General features: G+C 44.0%; 1 protein-coding gene across 1 annotated transcript in view; it reads right to left on the reverse strand.

Annotated features, from left to right (window-relative positions):
* Nucleotides 1-27251, reverse strand: part of Rcl1 (RNA terminal phosphate cyclase like 1) — a 45240-nt gene that overhangs the window by 6845 nt on the left and 11144 nt on the right. The window contains exons 2-8 of the mRNA XM_057778146.1: nucleotides 21077-21148; nucleotides 18845-19020; nucleotides 15911-15985; nucleotides 15298-15422; nucleotides 10713-10838; nucleotides 7900-8056; nucleotides 4890-4993 (exon numbers count right to left, since the gene is read on the reverse strand). Of these exons, the coding sequence (XP_057634129.1) occupies nucleotides 4890-4993; nucleotides 7900-8056; nucleotides 10713-10838; nucleotides 15298-15422; nucleotides 15911-15985; nucleotides 18845-19020; nucleotides 21077-21148 (835 nt within the window). The remainder of the gene's footprint in view (nucleotides 1-4889; nucleotides 4994-7899; nucleotides 8057-10712; nucleotides 10839-15297; nucleotides 15423-15910; nucleotides 15986-18844; nucleotides 19021-21076; nucleotides 21149-27251) is intronic.

Raw genomic sequence — 27251 nt, forward strand, 5'->3', positions numbered from 1 at the left:
TCTTTCTGTCTAATACAAGAGAAACCATGCCTGGTTCTGGAAACCCACTCAACTATCCAGGGCTAATGAAGTTGTGGGTCTTGGAGAAGAACCGATAACCACCACTTTTCTAACTACATTCTAAATATTTGTCCTATACTCAGAGATAAGTATAGTCCTCACATATCAAGGAAATTTCTCTTTGCAGCAGATGGAGACCATTACAGAAAACCGTGACAAATCAAAGCGCAGAGTTGTGTAGCCCAGTCCCAGCTGATAGATATGACTAAAATTCTAGTACCCAACGCTTGGGAAATGTTTTAGAGGGGGGTTGGGAGCGTAAAGATTTTAAAAGCCAAAGGAGATTCTATCTTCTAGAAATGTCGGAAGCTACACCCATAGTCTCACCAACATGGCTGCCTAAGCATGACCTGGACAAGGAGAAGAACAGACACAGTAAAGTGGAAGAGCGTGGGGAGGCCCCTAAGGCCTCAGCCCTGTACAAAGACTAGAGGCAACTACGGAACACTGAGAACAGGAGAAATAGTCTTCCCCAGGGAAGGGTGCATCCAATACCAATACCAATGGTCAGCCCTGAAGACAGATATACAAGTAACATTATACAGACTGAACAGAGTACATTTATGTATTTAGGAATAGTATGTATGCATTTATGTATGTAACAATTCATGAAAAAAGAGGCCATGAATAAAGAGAGCAAAGAAGGGTATATGGGAGGGTTTGGAGGCAGGAAAGGGAAATGATGTAATTCTACTACAATCTCAAAAAAATAAAGGAAGAAGTAGTTTTTAAAAAATTATCGGGGTCTAGAGAGATGGCTCAGCGGTTAAGAGCACTGCCTGCTCTTCCAAAGGTCCTGAGTTCAATTCCCAGCAACTACATGGTGGCTCACAACCATCTGTAATGAGATCTGATGCCCTATTCTGGCTGCAAGCAGACACACAGACAGAATACTGTATACATAATAAATAAATAAATAAATAAATAAATAAATAAATAAATAAATTATCAGGAGGTTGAGGCTCTCTGACTGAGGGGCAGAACACTTGCTTGGCTCTACAGCATATAGTACCGGGTTTGCTCTCTAGTACCAGAAACAGAAAAGAATAAAAATAAAAACCAATCAAACAAGTGCTCTGATCACAGTAAACACTACGTCTGTTAAGCAAACATTACCTGCACGATTCTGGGGAGGAATAAATAAGAACGCAGTTTGTGAATGAGTATGACTAGGAGTCAGTTGCAATCTTAAAAGTAAAAGATTTAGAGACAGCTTGGTAGCTAATGGACAGCTGATTTTACCTCCTGGTGTCCAAAATGCCATGATGGGGGAATGAACTGGATAAGACAAGGGGGGTCCAGGCAGGATGAGCTCCTCAGGTGGTGCCATGAATGCTGCTAACACCCGACCATCCACGTTATTGACAGAGGTTGGGAGATGCTCAACATCGGCCTCCCTGGGGGGCTGTGTGGCACAGACAGAACTTAAGTCCGGACTCCAAGGCCTATGCACAGACTGCCGATGCCCAGCTCTGACCTTCTGTCTCGACTTCTGAGTGTTCTAAGACACCTGATGATTGATTATATATATATATATATATATATATATATATATATATATATATATATATATATATTTGTTGATGTTACTTCAACTTCTAGATAAAGTATAATTTCTCCCTAAACTATAAACTAAGCTTGTGGGTACAGGGTAGAAATACTGTCACCAACTGGAAGCCAGCAATATTCAAATTCAAAAGAGATTTCCTTCACAAGTCTATTATATCCAATAATATTTATTCTGAGAAAAACTGGCCTCAAAGAGTTCAAACATCTAGACTTTTCAAACATGTAGACTATTTTCTCAAATAGTACAGAGGGATGGAAATAGCAACCTCCTCTAGCAATAGGGAGAACAGGGCAGGGAGGGACACAGCTCCCCTGACTTCACAACAAGAGCCTGAACACAGAGAGAAAACATTCTTAGTCCTGGTGCTCAGAAAACTCTCAACAGAGGAATCTAAAATGGCTGAAAGACACTTAAGGAAATGCTCAATATCCTTAGCCATCAGAGAAAGGCAAATCAAAACAACTCTGAGATTCCATCTTATACCTGTAAGAATGGCCAACATCAAAAACACTGATGACAACTTATGCTGGAGAGGTTGTGGGGTAAAGGGAACACTTCTGCATAGCTGGTGAGAATGCAAGCTGGTACAGCCCATTTGGATGTCAATGTGGTGATTTCTCAGAAAATTAGGAGACAACCTTCTGCAAGACCCAGTAATAATACTTTTGGGTATATATCCAAAGGATGCTCAATTGTGCCACAAGGACATGTGCTCAACTATAGCAGCATTGTTTGTCACAGCCAGAATCTGGTAACAACCTAAATGCCCTTCAACCAAAGAATGGATAAGGAAAATGTGGCACATTTACACAATGGAGTACTACACACCAGAAAAAAATAACGACGTCTTGAATTTTGCAGGCAAATGGATGGAGCTAGAAAACAGTAACCCAGAACCAGAAAGACAATTATCACATGTACTCACTCATAGGTGGTTTTTAAACATAAAGCAAAGAAAACCAGCCCACAAAACACAATCCCAGAGAACCTAGACAACAATGAGGACCCTCAGAGAGACATACATGGCTCTAATCTACATGTGAAATAGAAAAAGAAAATCTCCTGAGTAAACTGGGAGCATGGGGAGCCATGGCAGAGGGTTGAAGGGGAGGGCAGAGGAAGGGAGGGGAGCAGAGAAAAATGTATAGCTCAATAAAATCAATATTTCTCAAGAAAAAAAAGATGTCACTTAAGACACTACTAGTGTGAATCAACACACACAAACTGCCAGAAGAAATACACATTTTTTTTTTCCTAAACGAATTCTCTTCTTTCTGCTTTCCTTGAGGAAAGCGAGGTTCAAAAACTGTATTACTATAACTTTAATGGCACAATAAAATGCACATGGTACTCCTCATCCCCACGATGAGTCATGGAGCCTGTCCCATTAACAGATACAGGCAATTATGCCTGTAAGGGCCCATACTCACCTTCATCTTTCTGAGATGCTGGAATTCCCACAATATTAAGGACAAAAGGGTCCCAAGCACAGAATGTCTTTTCTTAACATAACTCCCTTTCCTTCGTCTGTGCTTGCTTACACCTTAAGTGCTTGGGACAGGTGGGGTATGCGTGTGGGGGCAGAGTTTGTGGAGCACTTTCCCACCCTGTGAAAAGCCCCTGGGAGGAGCATGTGGCTAAGTCTCAGGCCCAAATCTTCAGGCACAGAACGCTCCCATCTGGTCTACTCTTTTAAATCTCCACTCAGAGCAGACTACTGTTTTCCCAGGAGCTGCAGTAATTTTAGGTTTCTGGAAGAAGGAAGGTAATCTGGAGGATTATGTGGTGAAGGACATAGTGAGGAGGGAACAGTCACATCCTAGCTGTCTCCAGGGAGGCTGCAGACATTAAAAGATTACACAAGACCCCAGAACCAAACCAAATCACTCCCCAGAAACAACTTCTTAAAAAACCTGCAATAAAACAAAAAGATAAAAACATATATTCCATGTTCACACGATGTTCTGCCAAGGCCCAAGCCCTGGACCACATTGAGACAGTGCCTCTTGCTGTCTCCAGGAGAGCCACAAGGCCTCCACTGCCCTGGGGCAGAAGCTGAGCACAGCACTGGCCAGCTAAGAAGCTGACGGCCCCAGGATGCCCACACAACCACCAGCTGCTTCAGGCAGCCCTGATGGGAGGCGAATCCTGCACCAGGGGTGCTGTGCTCGCCTCCTATCCCACCTCTGAATGCTCCAGCGCCATTCTTTTTTAGCAATGCTAACTACTAGAGTTAGCATGCCACTCAGATTGCTCAACTCTAGGTTTACTGGCCTGTGAAACACTTTACACACATTATCAATGTGGCTTTTCAGGCCCTGCTCACCAGTCTCCCCTGCTGCTAAAACAGTGTATTCTCTCTCATCTTCTGTTCCAAAAAACTTACACTGCCAACTCGAAAAGTAAAAGAATCTCTTTCAAGCTTCCAGTTCCCAAAGCCCTGCCCCCAACGTGATGGCACCACCATTCTTCAGTTATCACAGTACTGTACCTTTCAGATATACAGCATCGGTACCATGATAACCGAAAAAGGACAGTTCAGTCTCAGATCTACCTGCACCCCCCCAATTTACCACCCTAGCTGAACACACAGCTATCTTTAAGTCTGTAAGCATGTACACACACACACACACACACACACACACACACACACACACACACACACACACACAGCCTGTTTCTAAACTTGATAATTTATTCCTGACTAGAAATGCTTCTTTCGCTTTGAGCTCTGTAAGTTGAGTCTTCTGGCTAGCTACTATTCTCGGAGTGTGCAAATTTTTATACCTTAGCAGTTAATTTCTGCTAATATCCACCTGATACTACCTGAACTCACCTCTGTAACTTCCCAACTGGTTTGGTAACATTCCTACGAATTTATCTCTCCCAGCCAGCTAATATGTTATATCACTGGAAAAATAGCCCATTTGCCACAGTAAGAACGCTATCGGAAAGATGGGACTGGAAAAACTTCAAGCTACATAAAAGTTTGTCTCGAGAATATTAACAAAACATCAAGCATAGACACAAGACCTGCCCAATATATATCTGATATAGCTGTCACGGAAGAAGGGAAGGCCCAAACCCATGTGTGACTAAATAGACACCAGCGGGCAAGCAGTCACAAGTGTGGCTGGTTAAAGATCAACACAAGCAGGCACACTGCTGTGGTCACAGGCTACACACTGTACACCTTGTCATTCTGTTGGTCAGAAAATCAAACTGAACAGAACAATGAGGCCAAATGAAAAGAGCTTACGTGTAGGGAGAGAGTGGTCCCAGCAGCACTTTGGAAACGTCCTGCTGTCCAAGGGTCATGAGCAGCAGAACTAGACTTTGGTTGGTCGAGTCCACACATCCACCCTGTAAACACAAACACTCTAATGATTAATCATAGTACAAACCAGAAAAGGGGACCCAACAGGTAGAGAAAGAGGAACAGAGACACTCAGAATACCAGAGGTTCCAGAATAGTGGACTAAAGTTCAAACACTCGTAGGTAGTTGGCCTTTTGAAAACCCATCTTGCTCAAGTTAATAAAGAACAAGAATCATTTTTCATTTCATTCAGCGAACTTTTAGGACAATAGCTCCTTTTCCATGCAAAACAGGAAATCTGATGAACAGAACTAATTGGTTCACGGCTCTTGTTCCATTTTCCTGAGCCTGACTAAAATTAAACTTTTCTCTTCCGCCTGCTTCCTAGACCGAGCTGCTATTGCACCATCCTCAGCTGACTTGGATTAGGTACTGAAGAGATCTTAATACAGTAAATATGTCAAGGTCCATGTACAGGATACCATGGAAGGAGGGGTGGTGGCGGGCTACAAGATGTGAGGTCACAGACACGGGTGTTACTTGCCCAACAACAGAAGCAGGCATTTGAAATGGCCTGGAGGGATAGGCAGGCCTGGGAAAGAAGAGAAGAGCAGCATGGTGGAATGGCTCACAGCCAATGGGAAGCGGCCAGGCTCTACAGAGACACATGTACTCTCAGGATAAAGAGAGGTGAGCAGTACCTGAGGTGGGGCTTTTCTAACTGCTCACAAATACCATTGTATTCCGGGAAGGTAAGCAGTCAGAGTAGGGGCTCTGCTCACAGACAGAAAGAGACCAAGCCCAAGTTTGGAGGGAGAAACACAGACTCAGGGAGGCTGAGGAGGATGTGGGAAAGACCGCCCATGGGAGTGCGAAGTGAGGTGAGGCGGAAAGAAAGCAGGGCAGTGGACAGAACAGGACAGAACCAGCAGGGCATGGTAACCCACAGGCAAAAGGAGCTGGGTCAGAGACTCACAATTCTGATTTAAAAAAAAAAAAAGAGCATCTTCAGATGGGAGGGTTTTTATCACTTATATGCCACATCACAGACGTACAGAGAATTGGTCAAAAAAGCAGTATTTTCATCCTTTTACTAAAGACTAGAGACAGTCACACAAAGTTTTCTTTGTGACTAAAACAAATCTGGCTGAGGAACAATAATGGCTTTTAAAAGATTTCAGTAAAAGGTAAGAACCAATACCTAACTAACCCAGGATGTATGTTTTCCTCCTGGAACTGGCCAGCCATGTTTCATCCCAGGGCTCGAGTCTGCATTAATGAGACATGAAACCCAAACTCCAGCTGTGCCCATGGGCACCTGCTGAGCTTCTCTGGAACACAAGGGTTTTCATTCTCCCACGGTCTACTAGAAAGGAACAGAGTGTCCCCACAGTCAAAGAGGACAAATCAGCCACGAGGTCAGGAAATGAAGACCTATACAAGCCAACAAGTACTTTAGAGACAGACAGCTATCACCATACCTTTACCCAACCCAACATACAGACAGAACATTTAATGAAACCATGATTGAGTAACTGGTGAATCGAGGGCTCCATTACTTACCCACAAACATCTAATCATCACTTGTCTTTCAAAACCAGTGCTAAATCTGTCATCAAAAATGAGCTGATATGGCAAAACAAAACAAAACAAAAACAAAAAACAATGCACCAGACCTGGCTACACAAGATTCCTGACAGGCCATGTCTTGGGGAGGCCCTCACTTTCTGACTCCCCTGCTCCCAGCAGCAAGCACAAGGCTGTGCCATGCTCTTCAGGCACATCAGGAGACTCTCCCAGCTTTAACTGGGTTAGAAACGGCCACTAAGGACCAGTGCTTACTTAATTCTGAAACAGTTCAGTCTCCCTGACGCCACCGTGAGAATGCCGACACTCTGTTACATGACTACTGTCAGGCTGGCTCAGGTGAGCAACTGCAATGTTAAACAATCCCCTACTGTGTGGTCATTCTGGGGACTGTACCTATAACGTGCTCCCTTAGAAACCTATTTTCCTTTTCCAGCATCTTCTCTTCCCCCACAACCTTCTCTTTACTTTCAGTCACCTCAGACATGGCAGAGTGAAATGTGTGCTCACTTATGATTGTGCCTGTGATCAACAGTTTGTGGCCACGAAGAATGCAGTCAACCTGCGCTGCATCTACCCGGAGAACTGCAGATGCAAAATGGTAACTGGCTGAAGTCTCTCTTTCCCACTGCCCAGTTCTCACACAGCCTCCTCCATGCTGTGACAGCCTGGGTCTTCTCTAGATGGTCTTCAGTACTCTAGAAATACTGCAAATTATCCACGTACAAATCCATATTTCTACCTCGATAAATCTGAAGGTGAGTCCATAAGAATGTTTGGTGCATGCGCAGGGGAAGGGGGGAGCATAAAAAGAGAATACCCCCAGGGCTAAAGAGGTGGCATGATGGTTAAGAACACTTGCTTCTCTTTCAGAGAACCAAGATTAACCACAATACCCACACAGTGGCTCAGAGTCGTGTGTTACAGGGGATCTGACAACCTCTTCTGGCCTCTGCAGGCACAGGTATACATGTGGTACACATATATACATACAGGCAGGACACTCATGCACATAAAATAAAAACAGATGAGGATAGAGAGAGGGAGAGAGAGAATGAGAAGACAGTGTGCCGGTCTCCATCTCACTTCACCTGCTTCTGTGTCCTACTGAACTTCACTCCCTTTTCTGACTGCTCCATTTCTCTCCTGTCTCCATTAAAACCTATTTGTTCTATGTCCCAACAGATCTCTGCTCATGGACTAATTCAATGAACCCCTCGAACTAGTGCATTCTAAACACCTAATGCACAAGCACAGGTTAGCTCGCTAGTGTACGTGCTTAGAAGGAATAAAGGAGGCTATAAAGACACCCGCTCCCTTCTTCAGATTGCTCCTTTCCCCGCATCTGTAGAGGCAGGGGCATACCCTGTAGATTTCTTCAAGCAGCAGCTTCGCACAGTTCCTGCCGAGGTCCTCAGGAAGAACTGCGGCTCCCTGGCCCTGGGGATTAGAGGCCAGTTCAGCGCTCAGGAAGGTACCGTTGGTAGTCTCTGCCACCAGTGACAATCCAAAGCCTGGAGACCTAGTGATTCAAAGGCAGACACTGAGTAAGTAAAGGCACACATGACAGCATACAGCGACGGGTATGCCTTCTTCATTAAAGAAATAAGACTACTGAGGCGCACAAAGCAGAACCAAGGCAAGAGACAAGTTTGCATTTCCAGTTAGTCTTCTAATCTCGTACTTTCTCCCTCCCTGCCCTTTGCAAAGACTCTCAATGTGTTTATAACGATCACAGAATATGATGTCAACAGGCTTCTAGGTACTGAGCATGCACCAGGGCTATTTCAGTCTTGTTGAGAAGTTACCACTGCCTTCATTTCACGAATGAGAGAGAATACGCTGGGAATAAGCTGCCTGAACCAGGTCCACTCTGTTCAAAAGTGACAAAGGTGAGTCTCAAATGCAGCCCACAGATTCCAGAGTTAGGAGTTCTCCACTGTCCATTCCCTGAACCACAGAGCCCACTCAGAACTTACAACCATCTGCCTTCAAGCCTGAGAAACACTACATGTTTCCATAATGATAAGCATGAAACCAGAAAGGCAAAGGAGTTCCACCTTTGCACTTCTGTCTGGAGACAGCACTAAAATGAGAATTTAACTAACTATAGTCAATGAGCTGGCATTGTGGTCTCTGCCATGGTTTCTACAATATAACAGCTAAAACCTAATCGTCTTGTCCAGGACCACAGCTGACTTACTCATGCATCCAACAAGCAAGCACCTGAGGGAAGCTTCCACAGCCAGGAACTGGAAGTATGCTGGGTAAGCACCTAAGATCCTGTCCTCACAAAACAATGACAACCAATTTAGCCAGAAGAAAGGAAAATAAATAAATAACCAGTCCGTAAAAAAGAAAAAGAAGCACCTCTCCACAAAACTGCCAGATTTGATGCTCAAATGAACTTTGTCCATTGCAAAGTAAATACACCCCTCAAAAAGCTTTCTCAATGGCGCAGTCCATACACAACTGCAACAATGCTGTCTCTTTTAACACTGTTCAACGCTGTTCTCAAAATGTTTTCTATATCCAGAACACTGGCCAAAATGATTCCAGAAAAACTAGAAGGATAATAATGTCTATTTCATTTTTCTTTTTAGAGACAGTATTTCACTATGTAGCCCCCAGCTGGCCTCAAACTCACAAGCTTACTGTCTCAGCCTGCAAGGAGGACTAGGATTATAGACATGCACCACCAAAGCTGGCTAATGATGCTCTACACGCTCGATAGTGACTTCCTACGTGGAAGAATTCTATTGCCCAGTTTCTAACTTCTTGAAAACAATTATCTATTTAGTCGGAGGTTTGTACCACCTACCAAAGCCAAGTTTCCAGAGCATCTGACTCATATTTAACAAACATCACTCATTACTAGAGACACGTATAAAATTCTAGTGCGACATACAAGACGCCTTTGAGTCACAAGGCACAACTGCACATCTAGCATGGAGGCAGTGCGCACACGGCATCACTGAGGAGCACACTGGCAGTCTGCAAAGCCCAGCTTCCCAACACAGAAAAAAATCACTTATTACTTCCTCTCTCTCTCTCTTTTTTTTTTTTTAAAGTAATGACTGGGTAAGTCAAAATGTACCACACTGGGCTAATGTGCATGACGGTCTAAGTACTAACAGATGTTACTAAGAGGTACTGGCTCCCAGGGCTCCAGGCCTTGAACAACACATTGTAATGACCCTTCTTCCTTGTGAGGCTCCATCACTTGATCAGATTGGGGCAATCCAGACATGATTTAACGATGATTTATGACCAGTAACTTGGGACTTAAAAGACTAAACATAAATGAAAGTCACATATTGCTTTTATACATAACTTTCTAATGGACTTTGAAGCTAATGAACATCATATCCATACCCTGATCTATATGTATGGCCGCTACTCACAGAAACCAACACTCAGGTCAGGTGGGTCAATGACACTAGAAAGCACTATGCTATAGTTGGTGGCAGGCAGCACGGCCTCCAGGCCTGCACTGTTTCCCTCCTGCCCACTCCAGTAAAGCGAGAGATCTGAGAACAGACTATCCTGGAACACCCAGCTTCGCTACCACTATCCTTCCCCAGCCCTCCCAATGCCTTCCAAAACAGAACTGACCCATCGATTCCAGACCTACAGCTAAGGTAGAAGGCAGGAAGAAAAGGCCAACGTTAGGAGTTACCATTTCTATCGTATGCACTGAGTGCTAGACACATTGCTAGAACACATACACTCTCTTTAAATACAATGTTTACAGTTACCCTGGGATACATCATTACACTCAATGTGTAAATGAAGAATGTTCTGGTGGTTGAGTAACAAAAGGTATGGAAGTGTCAATGACCTTTCCACCCCCAGGGGGAAGGCCAGCTCTGTGTACACATCCTTCCAGCCCTAACCTCTGACACCATCACTTTCCACTGGGCTGTGTGAAAGCCAGACTGCTCACTCACACTCATCCCCCTTCTTCACCTCAGACAGCTGTGAGGGGCTGCCCCTTAGAAGAAAAGCGACTTCTTAACCCAAGTAGATAATTGTAGAATCCAATGTTTTTATTTTCGGGAGAGAAACTTGAAAACTTAAGATTTAAACCAATAAAATAAGAAGTGAAAAAAATAAATAAAAACCAGAAAGGAGTGGTGCAGCCTTCTCCATTGGAAACCTCTTTTAAATGCACTCACTTGCCAGAGTTAACGCCTTTCATGTGATCTGTGTAAATATAGATGTCGGGTATGAATTTGTTGAGGATGCTCCTGGCAGAGTCCACAATCCGGTTTGCCATCTGAGGGGATACGCGCACTGAGTACCTGCAGCCCAGGGCTAAGGAAGTCATGACACTTGGGTGACGGAGCAGAGGGAAGCAGGTTAGAAGGCTAGGGGGTTTGTGTCTAGTGGGACTTACGATTCCACTGTCATCCAACTATAATTATTTAGCTTAATAGTTCCATCACTCAATATTTCATTATTATTAAAAAATGGTTAAAAGCCAAGATGAAAAAGAATCTAGACTCCTATAATGAAAAGTATAAAGTCAAGTCAGATGGTGGTAGTGCACACCTTTGATCCCAGCACCCGGGAGGCAGAGGCAAGCGGATCTCTTGAGTTGAAAGCCAGTCTGGTCTACAGATAGAACTCCAGGACAGCCAGAACTACACAGAGAATCCTGTCTTGAAAAACCAAATATATCTGTTTGTTAAAAGTCAGCTCCCACAGCCCAACCCTGACTTCCGAACAACCCTTTCTCTGTAACTGTTCCATTCTACAGTGTGACGATGTCTGCTTCTTCAAACCACAGCCAGGCTTCCTGTGGAGACCAGAGGACACTCTGGTATCTTTGTGTAGCCAGACTGCTATAAGAAGCCTCTCTAGGAACATAAGGTCAGGCCACATACCAGACTGGGGTGGCCCTGGGTTAATCCCAGCCCACTGCCCAGGATGTCTACAGAGGGGACAGAGAGGCAGAAAGTGAAAGTCCAAGGAGTCTGCTGTTTGAAAGACCACAGGTTTTCCAATAAAATTTTCTATTACTTAATAGTTACTGCATCTGTGAGGACAGAGGGGCTTCTACTTGCTGTTCTCTGGAGAAAACTACTACCCTGCTTCCTACAAGGAACCCCAGAAATGGAGGAAGAAATTAGCAGAAGGGTCAGTGCTTGAGGATGTGGACCCATAACCCCAAATTAAAGCTTTGTAACAGAGACAGACTCTCCCTGACCCTGCTTCCAAGGCGCGGTGTATCCTCTCTAGAGCTGATATATAGATACAGATGCAGGACTAAGCAATGAGAACAAAAACACGCTGTCTTCCCACCACCATGATAATCCATATGGACTCCAGCACAGTGTCATCTGCCCATTCCCATAAAGCTGTTCAATAATTACTATTAATAAGACACTCAATTTTCATTAGAACAAGAAACAAATGCTGGCACGGGGCCTGGCCTGTCGCCAGCTCCTCTCCTTGTCTGGGTCCAAACACTGCTAAAGAGCAACCTCCTGGATCCTGCTGTCCAGCCTCCCCAGCCTGCTCACCCCCAACTGGAACTGCCGCCTATCTCCATCCACGCTGTCTTCACCTCAACTGCCTTCCGTCACTCTTCAGTCCACAGATGCCTCCTGCGTGCAGCCCTCCAGCCAGCACCCGACTTGAACGTACCACGTTTCCCTTCAGACACACCTTGTCCTTGCTGCACGAGGGCAGGGGCTTTACTGCCGTATCCCACACAACTCTCCACAGTTCCACTTTTGTACTCAGAAACACTCAATAAATATTTGACTTGACTCAAAGGACAAATCCAAAATGGGGAAAGAGCAGAAAACGGGATTTTTCAGTACACAAAGAGCCCAGTTTCATCACCATGTCTCTGTCCAGAATGCACTTTGGACAGTTTAGACAAACACTTTAGATCTCACAGTCTCTGGACTGAGAGGGTGCTATCTTTTTGGAATCTGAGCCTACACACTCTCCCTAGGACAGCTCAGATGTCCCCACCCCGAGACAACCCCAGAGCACTCATGGATCTCAAAGCTCTTTCACATACATATCTCCTTATTCTATGCTCAAGTCAACCCTGTGACAGGGCCTTACTACAGGGTACTTGGGATGTACAACCAAGAGACCCTTGCTCAGAGCTAAAGAGATCTGACTACAAAAAAACAAAAATCAGCTTCCTCTTACCCCTCACAAGATAGGGAAAACAGAGGACAAGCGGAGGCTGTGTTTGGGCTGTACTGTAAGTACATACATGTGTGGCACATGGTGTGTGAAAAAAAAAACCCAAAAGACTCAAACTAGCTTCTCTACTGATAGGAGAAGCAGTCAGATTGTGCCACAAATCCCAACGTCCCGGCTCTGCCTGTCTTACCAACCCAGCAGGCTCTCCTGCCTGCCCCGAGCTTCTGTACCTAACTCCTCCACACTGCTCCGGATCAGCAGCATGAAACAGAGAGCCAGTGGCCTCTCTCCCGTCAAGGTGGGCGGAAGGCAGCCAATAAAAGGGGACTACTCTGTAGTCACAGCTGCGGCCACCAGCAGCTCCTTCCCAGGACCTGTCTCCTTAGTCACGGACCTCAAAGACGGAAAAGCAGCACTGGGGGTTGGGAGTAGGGGGATGAGGGAGTACCAGTTAAAACCACAGATCTCCCAATGTGAGAACAAGGAGGCGCTCAGTCCAAGCCAAACCAGCCCACAGAAGCACAACCCACAGAATTAACTACAGCTTTTCCTCAGGTTCTGAAACAGGCAAGGTAGAGAAGCAAGCCGGCATTGCTTTGAGCGGCCTGGTAAATGACAGTTTGGATAACTGTGGGCTAGAGAGTTTGGTCTAGATGGGAATGTGACCCAGGGTGCCAGGAGTGCCTCCACGGGTGGATCTGTGCCAGGTTAGGAGTTCTGTCCGCTTCACTCAGGAGGGAGGGACGTGGCACCTCACAAGTTTTATCTCCTGCCTCAGATTCCACACGGGGAAGGTTCAAAGGACATTAGTAGGGAAAGTCAGGGAGGACAAAGTTCCACCCTTACCACTTCCCGAGACAAAACACCAACAGTTTTCTTCCATTCGATCTCTCGTTCTTTAAAGCACAAACACTTATGTCCGCCGGGCCTGACCTTCAATCTCAGGCTTCCAATCTCCAATCCCTTGACCTCTGCGTTCTCCAGAAAGTGTGGGTTTCACCTTACTAAGTGATGCCCATCCTGGTAACTGCTTCATCCTGCCTCTCCACCATCATCTTGCGCTACCCACCCCTCCTCTGCCAGGTGCTCTATCCCTGGAGGAAACAGGCCCTCTTGCTCATCAGCATCTCCTGCCAGGCTGCCATCATGAAAAAATTTCGACTTCATCTGAACCCTTGCGGCTGTTCCCCCATCTTCAGTCACCACCCCACACTGTGACAGCACACCTTTGCCATTCCTGTCACACCTTTATTCCAACCCCATCTCTGTCCCATCTTTGGCCTCAATTCAGCACATCTCAATTTGAAAACTCACCCTAACCCTTCCTACCCACCTCCACAAAGTTCTACCTTGAACAAACCCTGCTGTGTGCTTGTAAATGTGAACATGCACCCTATGAACAAGAGAAGCCACCACCTACCAACGGCGAACCTATACCTGTCGTCCTTACACTGCACATGCCAACTCAGTTAACTTCGTGACAGCCCATGTGGTAGACAGAACAGGTCTGGTGCATGAGTCAACCAACGAAAGGGTGAGCAGCAGCGAGCAGGAGAACCACTAAGTCCCGCCCCTGGGATCCGAATCATCTTGTCACTTTGTCCCAGACTCCTCTCTCCTAAATTCACTTTTTCCAGCCTACAGAACGCTCAAATCACGAACAACCTTTCTAGTTTGTTTCTGCAGCAGTGCTCATGTGTGTACTCACATGTGGAGGCCAGAGGACAACCCCAGGAACACCACCACATTCCCCCCTTTACCTTAACCTGAAACTTATCCAAAACTCCCTTCCAATCCCATCCATACCGGGAGCTGACCAGACTCATTAACCCTGGGCTCCTTAATTAGGACAGGCTGGCTGGCTAGCAAGCCCTGGGTACTGTGGAATATTATTTTAAGATGTGTTACATTTGTTCATTCTGTGGAACATTTGTTTTAGTGAAGCAAAGATGTGCTGCATTCTTTATGTTGTGCTGTTCCAACTCTGTGAAGCTGTTACTTTGCCTGTCTAAAACACCAGGTTGCTCTCTCTAACAAAGAGGTGAACGGCCAGTACCTAGGCCAGAGAAAGGATGGGCGGGGCTGGCAGACAGAGAGAATAAAAAGAAGGAGATATCAGGGAAGAGAGATCTAGGAGTGAGAAAAGAAGGAGACTTCAGGGACCAGTCACCAGCTACAGAGCAAGTCACAGAGTAAGACTCAATGTATTTATTTGTGAGCTGGGTGGTGGGCCTCCCATAAGAGCAATGAGCCAAAAAAGTGAAATAACCAACTACACCCAGTGATCCCGTATCTGCTTTCCCAATAGCAGAGCTATACACAGACCACTACAACAGCTGGGGACCCAAACTCAGGTCATGTCTGCAAGGCAAGCGCTTTTTACAGCCCAAGCCATTTGCCTAGGCACAACCTGTCTTCAAAAGGAAGCTATGATTCCAGCCTCCCCAAAATCCTCCATTGGATTTTGTCCACTCCATTGTCCCGGATCCCCAGCTTTTATAAGATTGTTGTCTAAGATGCAAATAGTGGAAACAAGGGGAGTTGTTCACTCCACGAGGCAAGAAAAGACTTGGGATCCAACGCAAAGGATACGCCATCCCTCTGATTCGCTTGATTTTCCCAGGGTCTGTGAGCTGAACGGGCTTCAGGACCTTCCTTACAGGGCACGAGAAAAGCACTTCACCTCCTCCGCCAGGAGGCATTCCCCGTCGCAAGATCTGCACAAAACAATGAGGGGGACACAGGACAGTGTAGACACAGAAAACGTGGCTTCCCGACACCAAACCCAGGAAGGTTAAATCATCCCCACTGTGCTTTGAAGACGCCAAGGATTCTCAGGACCTCTGGGACACAAATTAAACCAGGGTGACTCAGACAAAAGAGGCAAAGGGAAAGACTCCATGTAGTTCTAGTCCTCGGCTAACCAAGAGCTGTGGTGTGGTGTGGTGGGCTCAGTACATGTAAAGTGTTTATAACAGCACCTACTGCAGAGTAAGTATCCTGTGCCACTGGCTACTGGTGCCATTGCCACTATTAAAGGGTGCCATTATTTATTAAAGGGTCTCTCTCAGTTCAAGGTTCGAAGCATCAGTCCTGTAACCCATCATGATATATGATGATCTGAAATGTGGCATGTTTCTTCCAAACAGTTAAATAAAAAAAAAAAATCTTAGGTATATACAGCCAGCAGCTCACACATTCTTACCTTTAGCTCAAATGACTCGCCATCAATCCCAAACTGTTTCAATAGAGGGAGTGCTGTTGCTTTAAGAACATCAACCTACAAGTTATTTCAAAGAAGAATTTTTAATTAAATTTTGAATGTGTACATAAGAATTCAAGAAGCAAACAAAACTCAAGAGACAATCCTGTCTCGAAAATCCAAAAAAAAAAAAAACAAAACAAAAAAAAAAACAAAAAAACCTCAAGAGACAGCTATGACTCACACAGAAAACAAACTTGGATCTCTGTTCATTTTCATAGGTATCACATGGCATTATTTATTAGTTTATTAATAAATATTATTGCAACATTAATACATTAATCTTTTCCCAATATTTATGCATACTCTTTTTAACACTTAGAGCCGTTGTCTCTCCAGGTCAGAGTGAACCAAATGAACTCCTCAATGTTGAGCCCTAAGAATTCTGATACAGGTGCTCACCGCACATGTGAGGGCTTAGGTGGAATATGAAGCCTAATTACAAAAGCACCGACAGTTCGCAGCAGGACTTTGCCAATTATTGCTATCTGATCCATATCCAAAGGGCCTGGGGAGGCTGCACTATGAGAGGAGGCAAGGGTGGTGCAGAAGAAACCAGAAGCCCTAGTCCTGGTCCCAAGCTCAGCCTTTGATGAGCTACATGATCCCAGTAAAAAATATCACAGCAATTTAAATTCCCTTCCTTAAGACATGTGTCAAGCCTTGCTGTCTCCACGACGCCACAGTCTAACAGGCTGATTCAATACAGTTATCCTCCAAGTGGTCAGAAGTAGAAAGATGTACAAGGCTTAGGAACACATTTAGAATGGACCGGGTGTGCAGGGACAGAATCCAGCAAATTTATTAAAGGTTAGCTAATTTAATTAAATGTTAATGCTAAACACATCCACAAATATAAGAGGTACGCATCACTTAACAAGGGAGACATCATAAGAAACATATGCTTATGGGAAACTATATAGTGCCCTTATGCAAACCTAAACACTAGTCTATTCCAGAGTTTCCCTAAAACCCAGTGACTGGTTTTCCTTCCTGTAGAAAGTCTCCTCCAAAACTTATGTTGAAATTTTTCATTGTAACACTTACAGACCCTTTTAGACACGATTTAGTAAATCAGATGCAGCCTTCACTAACAGACAATGGCCAGTATCAGGAAAGTAGCTTATTTCTCTTTGAAACAAAGTTGTGATACAAGGTTAGGTTTGGTTCAATTTCTCACATGCCCCTCCACCACATTACAAAGTGCGCCATCTCTTGAACTTCCCAGCTTCCAGAGAGAAGAGTTTTAATTTGCCAGCTACCTAGTCCCAGGTACTTTGTAGTAGCAAAGCCCATCGGAATGAGACAGACTCTCCACGCTGCACAACTCTGTCAGGGCCAGCTTCTGCCCTCCAGTTTCTAGCTACATACCCCAAGAGAATGAGGAAAAATTAATTACTCATGAAATCCATTCTTTGTGCAGACAGCAGTGCCACAGGTGAAGAGAGTAGAGAAGATGCCTGAGGATCTCGCAGGCTGAAGAAGTTACTCTTTCCCCAAATCAGGCACCTCTGTTTTAGTCTAGTCAGGTAACAAGGTCATTATCATTATAGCTGGCAAAAGCATCCCCTATGAGAACAGATTTGCTTAAGCAGGCTGAGTAAAGGTTAAAGCACTGTTTCTGGGGAAATTAATTCATCAACTGATTGTTCTTACTAATACATGAAGTGTTTTTTAAATCTTGTATAGATCAGTGTTTGTGAGCATTAGCAGTTATAGAATGGGTATGAAACCGAGGGAGGGCACAGTGCGGAGTCCCAGGCCGGCGTTTACCATTATTTGAGACACTTCACCTACCTACTACACTCTAACAGTGCCGGTGCCTCCTGTCCTATTTTAGCCAAGGGAACCATTTCCTAGACTTTCTGGACAATGCGGGAGACAGGCAAGAAGCACTGACTTAAATTCTCCACAGGTGACAGAGCACCCTCACCCACAGCTGAAAACGACAGATCGTGCCCTGTAGTCAGCGTCCTGTGAAGAGTCCACGTAGCTGAGTTTCCAGGAACTGAGAAGTCCTCAACTGCCCAGAAACACATTACATAATGGGACCATAGTGGGAACCTGGGTAAGCATGAGCAGTCACCATTAACTAACTGTTCCTTTCCAGTCAGGAGGCTCGCAGCACCCTGCAGCTGCCCTCAGAAGACAGCGTGGCCTGTATCTACAGAGACGACAGATGCCTCTCAGTGACGGCTGCATGCCGTCTGCTGTGTGAAGCCTCTTCCAGACAGCAAGGGGTCCTAAAGTGTGGACTCCTTCCCTCCCCATAAGACATTAACACAAACTGTGTGACAACTGTGGTCAGCAAAATAAAAACTTTTGTTAGGTATTAAACCGCTTTCCTCCTATCTATGGGAAAATTAACATGTTTAGGGAGAAGCTTGCTATTTTCCACAACTACCAACACTCACACATTCCTCTGCCACCCTCATGTTCACTCTGCCTGAAACTTAAGTGAAAAGTCCTTGAGTTAATGGTCGAGGCCCAGATATTACAGGATTGTACGGTAGTAGAGCCCAGATGTCATTTCCTGCCCTCTAGCCTCAGTGCTCACACGACCTTACCCAGACTCCCACACTGCAGCCAGCGGAGCCATACTTCACGTCAAGATGAGACAGCAAGCATCTGTTTTGCAGGTCCATAGACACAACAGAGAAAGGCACCTGAATGTTAGCCATCATCTTCATCTTGATGATCATGGGTCTTGACCCAGCTGTGTCTTGGAGTAAGTTAACCAACTCTGCATCACAAGTCAAGCGGCAAGAGAAATGCCCGCGAAAACAAAGCTGTGCTTCCAAGAGACTTTCTTCTAAGAGACTGCGCTGTGACAATGGACAAAACAAAATCACACTATGGTCTGACCCCAGTACTCACCGAAGGGTCAACCTGGTCATTGGTCACTCCTCGCAGGACGATTTTTAATGGGTGCTTCATAAATGGAGCCAGGCAGAGCAGAGCCTCGAGGTAATAGCCAATGCCACGGAGAACACTGCAGTCATGCTCCACAGACCCGCCATACAGGAGGCCAGGCTGGTAATACAAGGATGTTCCTTAAACCGAGAGGAAGAAAAGAACAAACGATGCAGCAGAAACAAAATCAGTTATCAAGACAACAAACACAGTGACTTCTGAGGGGAATCTGATCAAGGCCTCCAGGAACCTCAAATGTCATTCCTGAGAGGCCACAGCTTATGTCAAAAGCTGACTCACCAGCACCTAGGTTCTAAACAATAATGAACTGTGGGTACCCTTTAATACCAGTAATATACAAACTCTTCCCTACACTGTGTAAGCTGCCACAGTCACAGGGGAGCACAGCAGGCTCCTGACAGACACCAAGCTTCCAGTACACTCAGATGCTGGCTGCATCCATCTGTGGCCTACATCCTACACACGCCCCTCAAATGAGGTCTGTCACTCACCCCAGTTACCAAACACAATACGCACATAACCCAGGTTCTTGAGATATTGAATACCATCAGTGGTAGCTATTTTAATTTGATATTAGTTAGTGAAATATCTCAACTTATTTTGTCAGTGGACCCTCATCATTACCCTAGTTCAGGTTTTCACATATTCATACAATCCAAAAATATTAGCACAGCATTTATCAAGAGAAGCACAGCTAGAAAGGGGCAGGTGGACATATCACCCAGGGCCTGTTCTCCATTAGGTGTGGCTGAATGCAGACAGAGGTCAGCACATCTACATGGTACAGTGACACCTGTGACTCCAAATTCGCCTTCTTCCTTAAGAGAGTAAGCACCCAGGAAAGGTTAAGAAGCCTTTGTGGAATGTAGGTGGATAGTTCTTGGTGTCAACCAGTGTCTGCCCTACCTCCTACTCAATGTGGATAATGGTTTTAGAAACAAAAAAGGAAAAACCATCAAGGAACTCAAATGCAATCAAGAGGGGATAGTTAAATAATGACTACCCATCTATACAATAAAGTACTAAACCATAACCCACAATAATACAGAGAGCCCAGCATAGGATAACACAACAGCAAAAGCACAGTCCCGCTGAACTGTGACATGACTACTGATGCGGGATATCCTTCTGTATTTGTGTTGCTTTTATTGGATAATGAATAAAGCTGTTTCAGCCAATGAGTTAGCAGAGTAAAGCCAGGTAGGAAATCCGAACAGATATATATAGAGAGAGTAGGCGGAGTCACAGATGCCACGTAGCTGCCAAAGAGGGATACTGGAACCTTACCATAGGCCACAGCCTCATAGTGGCCTATGAAATGGGTTATTTTAAGATGTAAGAGCTAGCTAGGAATACACCTGAGCTATTGGCCAAACAGTATTATAATTAATATAGCTTTTGTGTGATTATTCAGATCTGAGCGGCTGGGAAACAAACGTGCATACTTCATTTACAGACTACCTAAAGGAAAAGTCTAGAAGAGGAAGGAGCTGAAGGGATTGTCAAATTTCTTGAAATTTATTTATATAAATTTGAATCAAATTTTTAAAATAAAGACTTCAGTACCTACAATACAGAATATCTGAGAGTTTGCTGTAAGAATTCAACATGATTGTACATACTAAATTCAAAATGCTTACATATATGGCAAGTATATGAAAAACTGAATGCTCACTTTTGTCTGAAATAGTTACTTGTCCATTACTCTAAATCAAGTGTATTTCCTTTATTTCTTTTCTTCCAGTGTTAAGAATTGGACCTAGTACCTTAAGCAAGGTAGGCACGCACTGTACCACTAACCTACAGCCTTAGTTCTATTATGCCTTTTAAGAATTTGGAGATTTCATACATTTATGCTTATATTTATGGTATAATTGTATGTGTATACATATATTTGTATGTATGTATATGAGTATACCATAAACATGTTGGGTCTTTCCATTTGAAACTAATATATTAATGATTCTGTGTAATGAACTTTTCTTACAATCTCCACTTAGCATTCTCTTGGGTTAGTTTCAAAGGTCCTCTCTAAACATTCATCATGATGATAACGGAAAATGGTTAGTAAAGTGGTTTCAACATAATCCAGCATTTGTACCGTTCAAAAGAGACGCAGAGGAATGCCTATGTAGTACATGTAAGGACTTTTAGGAACAGAGGGAAGACGCTTACCCGTTTGGTTGATTTCAATTCGAGAACCATTAGTTAATTTGTCCAACAGCCTTATAAAGCTTGCTTCAAAATCTGTGAGGGGAAAAAAAGATAAAATCTTCCGTCAGGCACCATTTCTAGAGAACATGTCTCATCCAGGTCAAGAGAAGAGGAGCCTTTGCTTCTGGCGTCACATCTGAGTTCCTTCTGGAACTGGCTGACACATCAATCATGGGTTGAGGGACCTGAGGCAGTGAAAGGGCACTGACGAGAACAATTCAGCTCTCACACCCAACAGCAAATATGGGTGTGTGTATGTATGTATGTATGTATGTGTGTATGTATGTATGTGTGTATGTATGTATGTGTGTACACACACACACACCCAGCACTCTATCAATCTAATAGGATGCTCATTTTACCCACAGAGAACCTATTAAAAAAAAAGCCTGGTATGAGAGCACACAACTTTAACCGCCACACTTGAGAGGCTAAGACAAGAGGATCAGAGTTCAAGGCCAGCATTATCCACACAGTGAGCTCCAAGGCAACACATAGTGAGACTCCGTCTCAAAACTATCCAACCTGTAAAGAACCTTAAGGGAGCACACCAAATGTGGTGGTTTGAATGAGAAATGTTCCTCATATCCATACTCTTGGGGATTTGGACATTTGGACACTTATGGCCCTTTTGGCAAGGTTTAAGAGGTTTGGCCATGTTGGAGGAAATACATCACTGGAGAAGGGCTTTAAGGGTTCAAATACTTGTACCATTTCTAGTTCATGCTCTCTACTTCCAGCTCAGTTCAACGTGTGAGCTCTCAGCTTTCTGCCCTAGTCACCATGTCTGCTGCATGCTGCCATGCCTCCCATGACAAGAGGCTCTCACTGCTCTGGAACTGTTAAGCCCAAACACTCTGAATTGCTCTGGCCATGCTGCTTTATCATGATGGTTGAAAAGTAATTAGTGCGCCAAAGAAGAAAGAGCAGAAAGCACAGAACGTCTTAAAAAAAAACTTTCTCTAGAATGTCTAGGAAGAGATTAAGTAGAGGCCACCTTCAGTTTCACAGATGAGGAATTCCCTTTTTCCGCTCTCCCTTTCTGATCTACAGCTATCTGGATAGTTCAGTTCGGGGGAGTTGTTGTTTTGTTTTTTACTGAAGATATTTGAAGGTCTGGGGAGGTGGCTCAGTAGGTGAAGTGCTTGCTCAAGCAAGCACCAGGTTCAGGTCTGTTTGTGCAAATGGTGAGAACCCACCTGTAATCCCAGAGTGTACAAGATGGAAACAGGTCACTAGAGCAAGCAAGCTAGAATAGCCAAAGCAGTGAGCTCTGGATTCAACTAAGAGCTCTGCCTCTAACTATATGTAAGGGGAAGAATGAGCTAGGAGACTCCTAATGTCAACCATTGGCCTTCACTAGCAAACAAATGTACAGCCATACATTGCAAAACTAAGTAATTCTTTAAAATTGTACTTGAACATAAAGTATTATTACCATCTATTTTCAAATACATAAAAGAGTGTTAATAAATGGATTTCTACTGATAAGAGTGGGTAGAATTTAATTTTATATAAAATGTTTACATTTTATGCTCAAATTTTCTTTCTTTCTAAACATTTATTTTTATTTCATGTGTATGTGTGGCTTTGACAGCATGTATGTACATAAACCAGGATTGTGTTGCATTCCCTTGGAGCCAGAAGAGAATGTCAGATCACCTAGAACTAGAGTTAAAGACAGTTGTGAGCCGCCATGTGGGTGCTCAGAACCAAACACCGTTCTCTGTAAGAGCAGCAAGTCCCCTTAAGTGCTGACCCGTCAGCCTAGCCTCTCAATTTTGCTTTTATTATCTAAAACCAAGTAACTTGTCAAAAGCCAGGCATGGCGAGTTCACACCTGCAATTCCAGCACTTGGGAGGCTGAGGCAGGAGGACTGCTGTAAGGTTGGAGTCAGCCTGGGTGCAGAGTGAGTTCCAGGCCAGCCAACTCCTCGGTGAGACCAAACAAAGCCACCAGCAGAGGGGAAGACAGGAAGAACTTTCTCCCTGCCTCTCCTCTAATTTTAACCTCTTAGACTCCACCCCTATAACGAACCAGCATCCCAGAAGTCACATGAACTGATCCCAAAAGGAGAGCAGGTCATCGATCTCAGCAGCTCCCATCGCCCTGCCCTGCTACTCCATGTGGCCCCACAGCGCCTCACATAGCAGATTCTGTATTATACAAAGAGCACCAAACCAAAAGTCAGAAAGACACCATTAAATCTTAAAACAGACAAAAATGGTGAACACAACTTACTGGTATTACTGGAGGTTTACTTTCAACCATACATTGCCATTTAATCTTCATTATCACAAGGCAATGGCGTCATTACCACTTCAAAGAAAAAATAGGCTGAAACCCAAGACTGCCAACTAGCCTAACCTGTTCAAATGACAGCAACCACAGAGCCAGGATTTGAGCCTGTCTGTCTGCCAAAGACTATGTCCTTAACCACATCATGACAAGGTTGCCTCTCCACTTAACACCTGACAACCAAGCCTTTCCCCTAGGAAACCTGAACTTGTACTTCAGAAGGAAGGATTCTGCAAGCAGTTGAATGGTCTCAGTCAGCACTCCCTTTCAATAAGAACAGCATGGACTACAGTAGACCCCAACAACCAGTGGTTTAAGTTTCCTGTTTTTGTTTTTCAAGACAGGGTTTCTTTGTGTGACTCTAGCTGTCCTGTAGAGCAGGCTGGTCTTGAACTGGAACTTCCAAGTGCTGGGATTAAAGGAGTGTGCCACCATGCCAGCTTAATTTTTCAGTTTTAATTACTACCAGTCAGGCCTGTGAAATCTCAGAAGATAAAGGCAATGTCATCAAGGCTGATGACTTGAGTTTGATCCCTGGGCCCCACCCACATGGTAGAGGGAGAGGACCAACAAGTTGTCCTCTGACGGCCACACGCACACATACAAAATAAATATTTAAGTTTTTAAAAAAATTACTACCAGTCAATGACAGTGAAAATATTAAATGGAAAGGTCTAGAAATAAACAATTCTCTTCTATTCTTCCAGGACATGAATCCCACATTTCTCTAGCATACGGAAGCCATATTTTCTACCTACCCATTGGTATAGTAAGTCACCTCAGCTATCATTGATCCACAGCTGCAGTACATAGCACTTTGTCCAAGGCTTCCCTATCTTAACCAACAATGACCCTGAAGCACAAGGACAGCGATGCTAGCAATGTGGTTATGCCTAGGGGAAGCACATGCATGCCACAGAAATCATGCACAGAGAAAAAATAGTTAGCAAGGAATAGTGGTGCGTGCTGGCAATCCTAGAACTAGAGAGATTGAGGCAGGAGGATCAAGAGTTCGAGTTCAGTGTGGAATACACAACACCCTGAGCTACACAGGGAGACCCTGCCTAAAATAAGAACAAAACTATGCAAAACTAGAACTCGATACTACGTGTGTGGGTCAGGCATCAACCGGGATGGGGGGCTTGGTGGGGGATGGGGCATATCTTAGAACAAATGTCTCAAGGAGAATTTAAGAATCTTTCGATTCAATTTTATATGTATATGTAATAAGTTCTTCTACAGGTAGCATCACAAAAACTTGAAGTGAAGGATGGAATTGGTTACTTCTATAGAACACTCTATTTCTAAAAACAGGCACAATTTGTATTACAATGCCACTTCCTAGTTAGGTTTATAGTAAATGCAAAGTACTTCAAAAATAAGTAAGCATTTGATTTGCCCAAGCTTTCTAGAGAACAGGCTTTCACGAATGAAGCCTAAAAATTAAAGCTTCCTTAGATCTTATAGATTAAGAAAAAGAAGGAAGAGAAGGAAAAAAATAGAGTGGCGGGGGGAGGGAGAGGAAGGGAGGGACTTGAAAATCATTTTGTTTTGCAATTCACGGGTGCCCTTAATCATGACCTCAGTCAGAAGCGATCACTTGGCAGGAACATGAGTAGGAAGAGAACGGCACCTCAAAAGACCTCCAGGCAGGATCATCCCAGGTCACTGCAAACACGCTTCAGAAAGCCAGTCTTCCCAGCAGTGAAGATACAGCTCCATCATCTGGTGCAGAAGATCAAATTCCCTAACAGTGGAGTCAATTCCCCAGGCACATAAGCAGAGGCGCCCAGGAGTGTTCCCCATTCACCTCCCTGCCTGGAATCTTCCCTTTGGATCACTCCTTGATGTCTAAAACTTCAGGTGGCTGAAAACCTTAGAGGAAACATTTCAAATCCAAGCACAATGTCACTGCACTGTGTGGGAATACACAGCATAACTCAGGGCAAGATGTGGCCACCATCAGAGACACACCAGTACACAGACAATGACTAGGTCCTACTTCTTATTTGGGTGGGGATCACACGGTTCAATGGTACAATCTCTTAAGCACTCTTTTATGTCTTAAAGTACTTCTCGGGTTCTTTTAAATGTTGTAAATTTACCACGTGTGTGTGCATGTGTGCATGTACGCCCTGGTGTGTGAAGAGCAGAGGAAACTGTTGAGTCGGGTCTCTTCATACCTTTATGAGTATTCTAGAGAGGGCTTGGGTTGCCAGGCTTGCTCCACAAACAGCTCTGCCCACTGAACCATCTTGAAGACCCAGATTTACACTTTATAAACAAGGGTCATGCACATCCTCATCTGCGGCTGAAGGACTAGGACTTTAAGACTAATCTGAGATACACAGACAACCTTTGTCTCAAAAAATAAAATAAACAAAAGGTAAAAAGAAGGAGCTAATTCCCCCAGTCCCTTTCTGCTTTTCTCCAGTGTCTCAATATATATACACACAGACCCTAGCTACTATGGAATTTGCCGTGTAGACCAGGCTGGCCTCAATTGCGGAGATCCACCTGAAAGGAGCACATTTCAATGAATTGTACTCAACAGCTTCAATTCAAAGGTATTTGAACCCAAGTGTCTGCAGAGAGCAGGCTGGCTAGCTCACAGCATGTTCACAGCACACTGCAGCCTTGGAATCAACGACAACTCTGATATACTCTACTAGCATGAGTCACCTCCAAGATATAACAAGGAAAGCCCTAAACCATGCAGATGACTATGTAGAAACAGTGGGGGGGGACGGACCGACACTGGGAAAGACAGATTATTGAGACTGGCTGTTCCAGAGTAGAAACTAGGAGACAGACTCTATTCCTTTCTTCTCCCTAAACTTTGAACCACGTGCATTTTTTAAATGCATAAAATTTCACATAAAATCCAAATACTTTTTCACATAATTTAAAAGTTTAAAAATGATTTCATCCAATTTTTCAGTTATGAAGAATGTTTTAAAGCCTCACCTGCAGGATGTGATTATAATCTCAGAACTCAGGAGGTTGAAGCAGGAAGAAGAGTTCCAAGTCAGCCTGGGCTACACGATAAAGATGTTTCTTTTAAAAGTGGGAAGAGAAGAAAATAAGGTTTAAAGGACTATTCAATTGCACAAAGAAATGTTCAAACTATATTAAAAGAAGGGTTAAAAGTGATTTTAAGTTCTTTAGAAAATAATGGGAAAAGAAGACAATAAATGGTTAAGTTAGGAAGAAACTACAAACACACACTCAATTCTCAGTTAAGAGATGTATATAATTACTTAGAAAAATATTTCCTTTATATATGAGATAACATTTTATAATTTCTTGACCTGCAAAATTCTTAAAGAAAATGACATTTTCCCTAGATTGTAAACAAAGGAAAAGCTACAGAACAGAACAGAAAAGAATATCCTCAGCAGAGACACAAATCAGGAAAGTAGATGGAGCGTTTGCTACAGCAAAAGTTACCACTCGAAAAGTTTATAAATTAGAAGAAGGAAAAGCAAGAAACAAGATGAACTGAGAGCTTTGAAATGGGAGAGAAGAGCTGGAGAGACGGCTCAACAGTTAAGAGCACGGCCTGCTCCCACAGAGGACCTGGGTTCAATTCCCAACCCCACCTGGCAGCTCATAGCTGTCTGTGACTCCAGTTCCAGGGGATACAATGCCCTCTTCTGGCCTCCCTAGGTAGCAGGCATTCATACAAAACAACCATAATAAACTCAGAAAAAAAAGAAACATTTTCAACATCAACAGCACTATTGAAAAATCTGGGAAATGGGGGACATTCTGTGGTCTACAAATTAAGGTGTGCAATCTACACCAATTATTTACATTTTGACCAATAAGAATAAT

Source organism: Chionomys nivalis, chromosome 8 (assembly GCF_950005125.1).
Source record: "Chionomys nivalis chromosome 8, mChiNiv1.1, whole genome shotgun sequence".
In the NCBI taxonomy this organism is placed as follows: Eukaryota; Metazoa; Chordata; class Mammalia; order Rodentia; family Cricetidae; genus Chionomys; species Chionomys nivalis.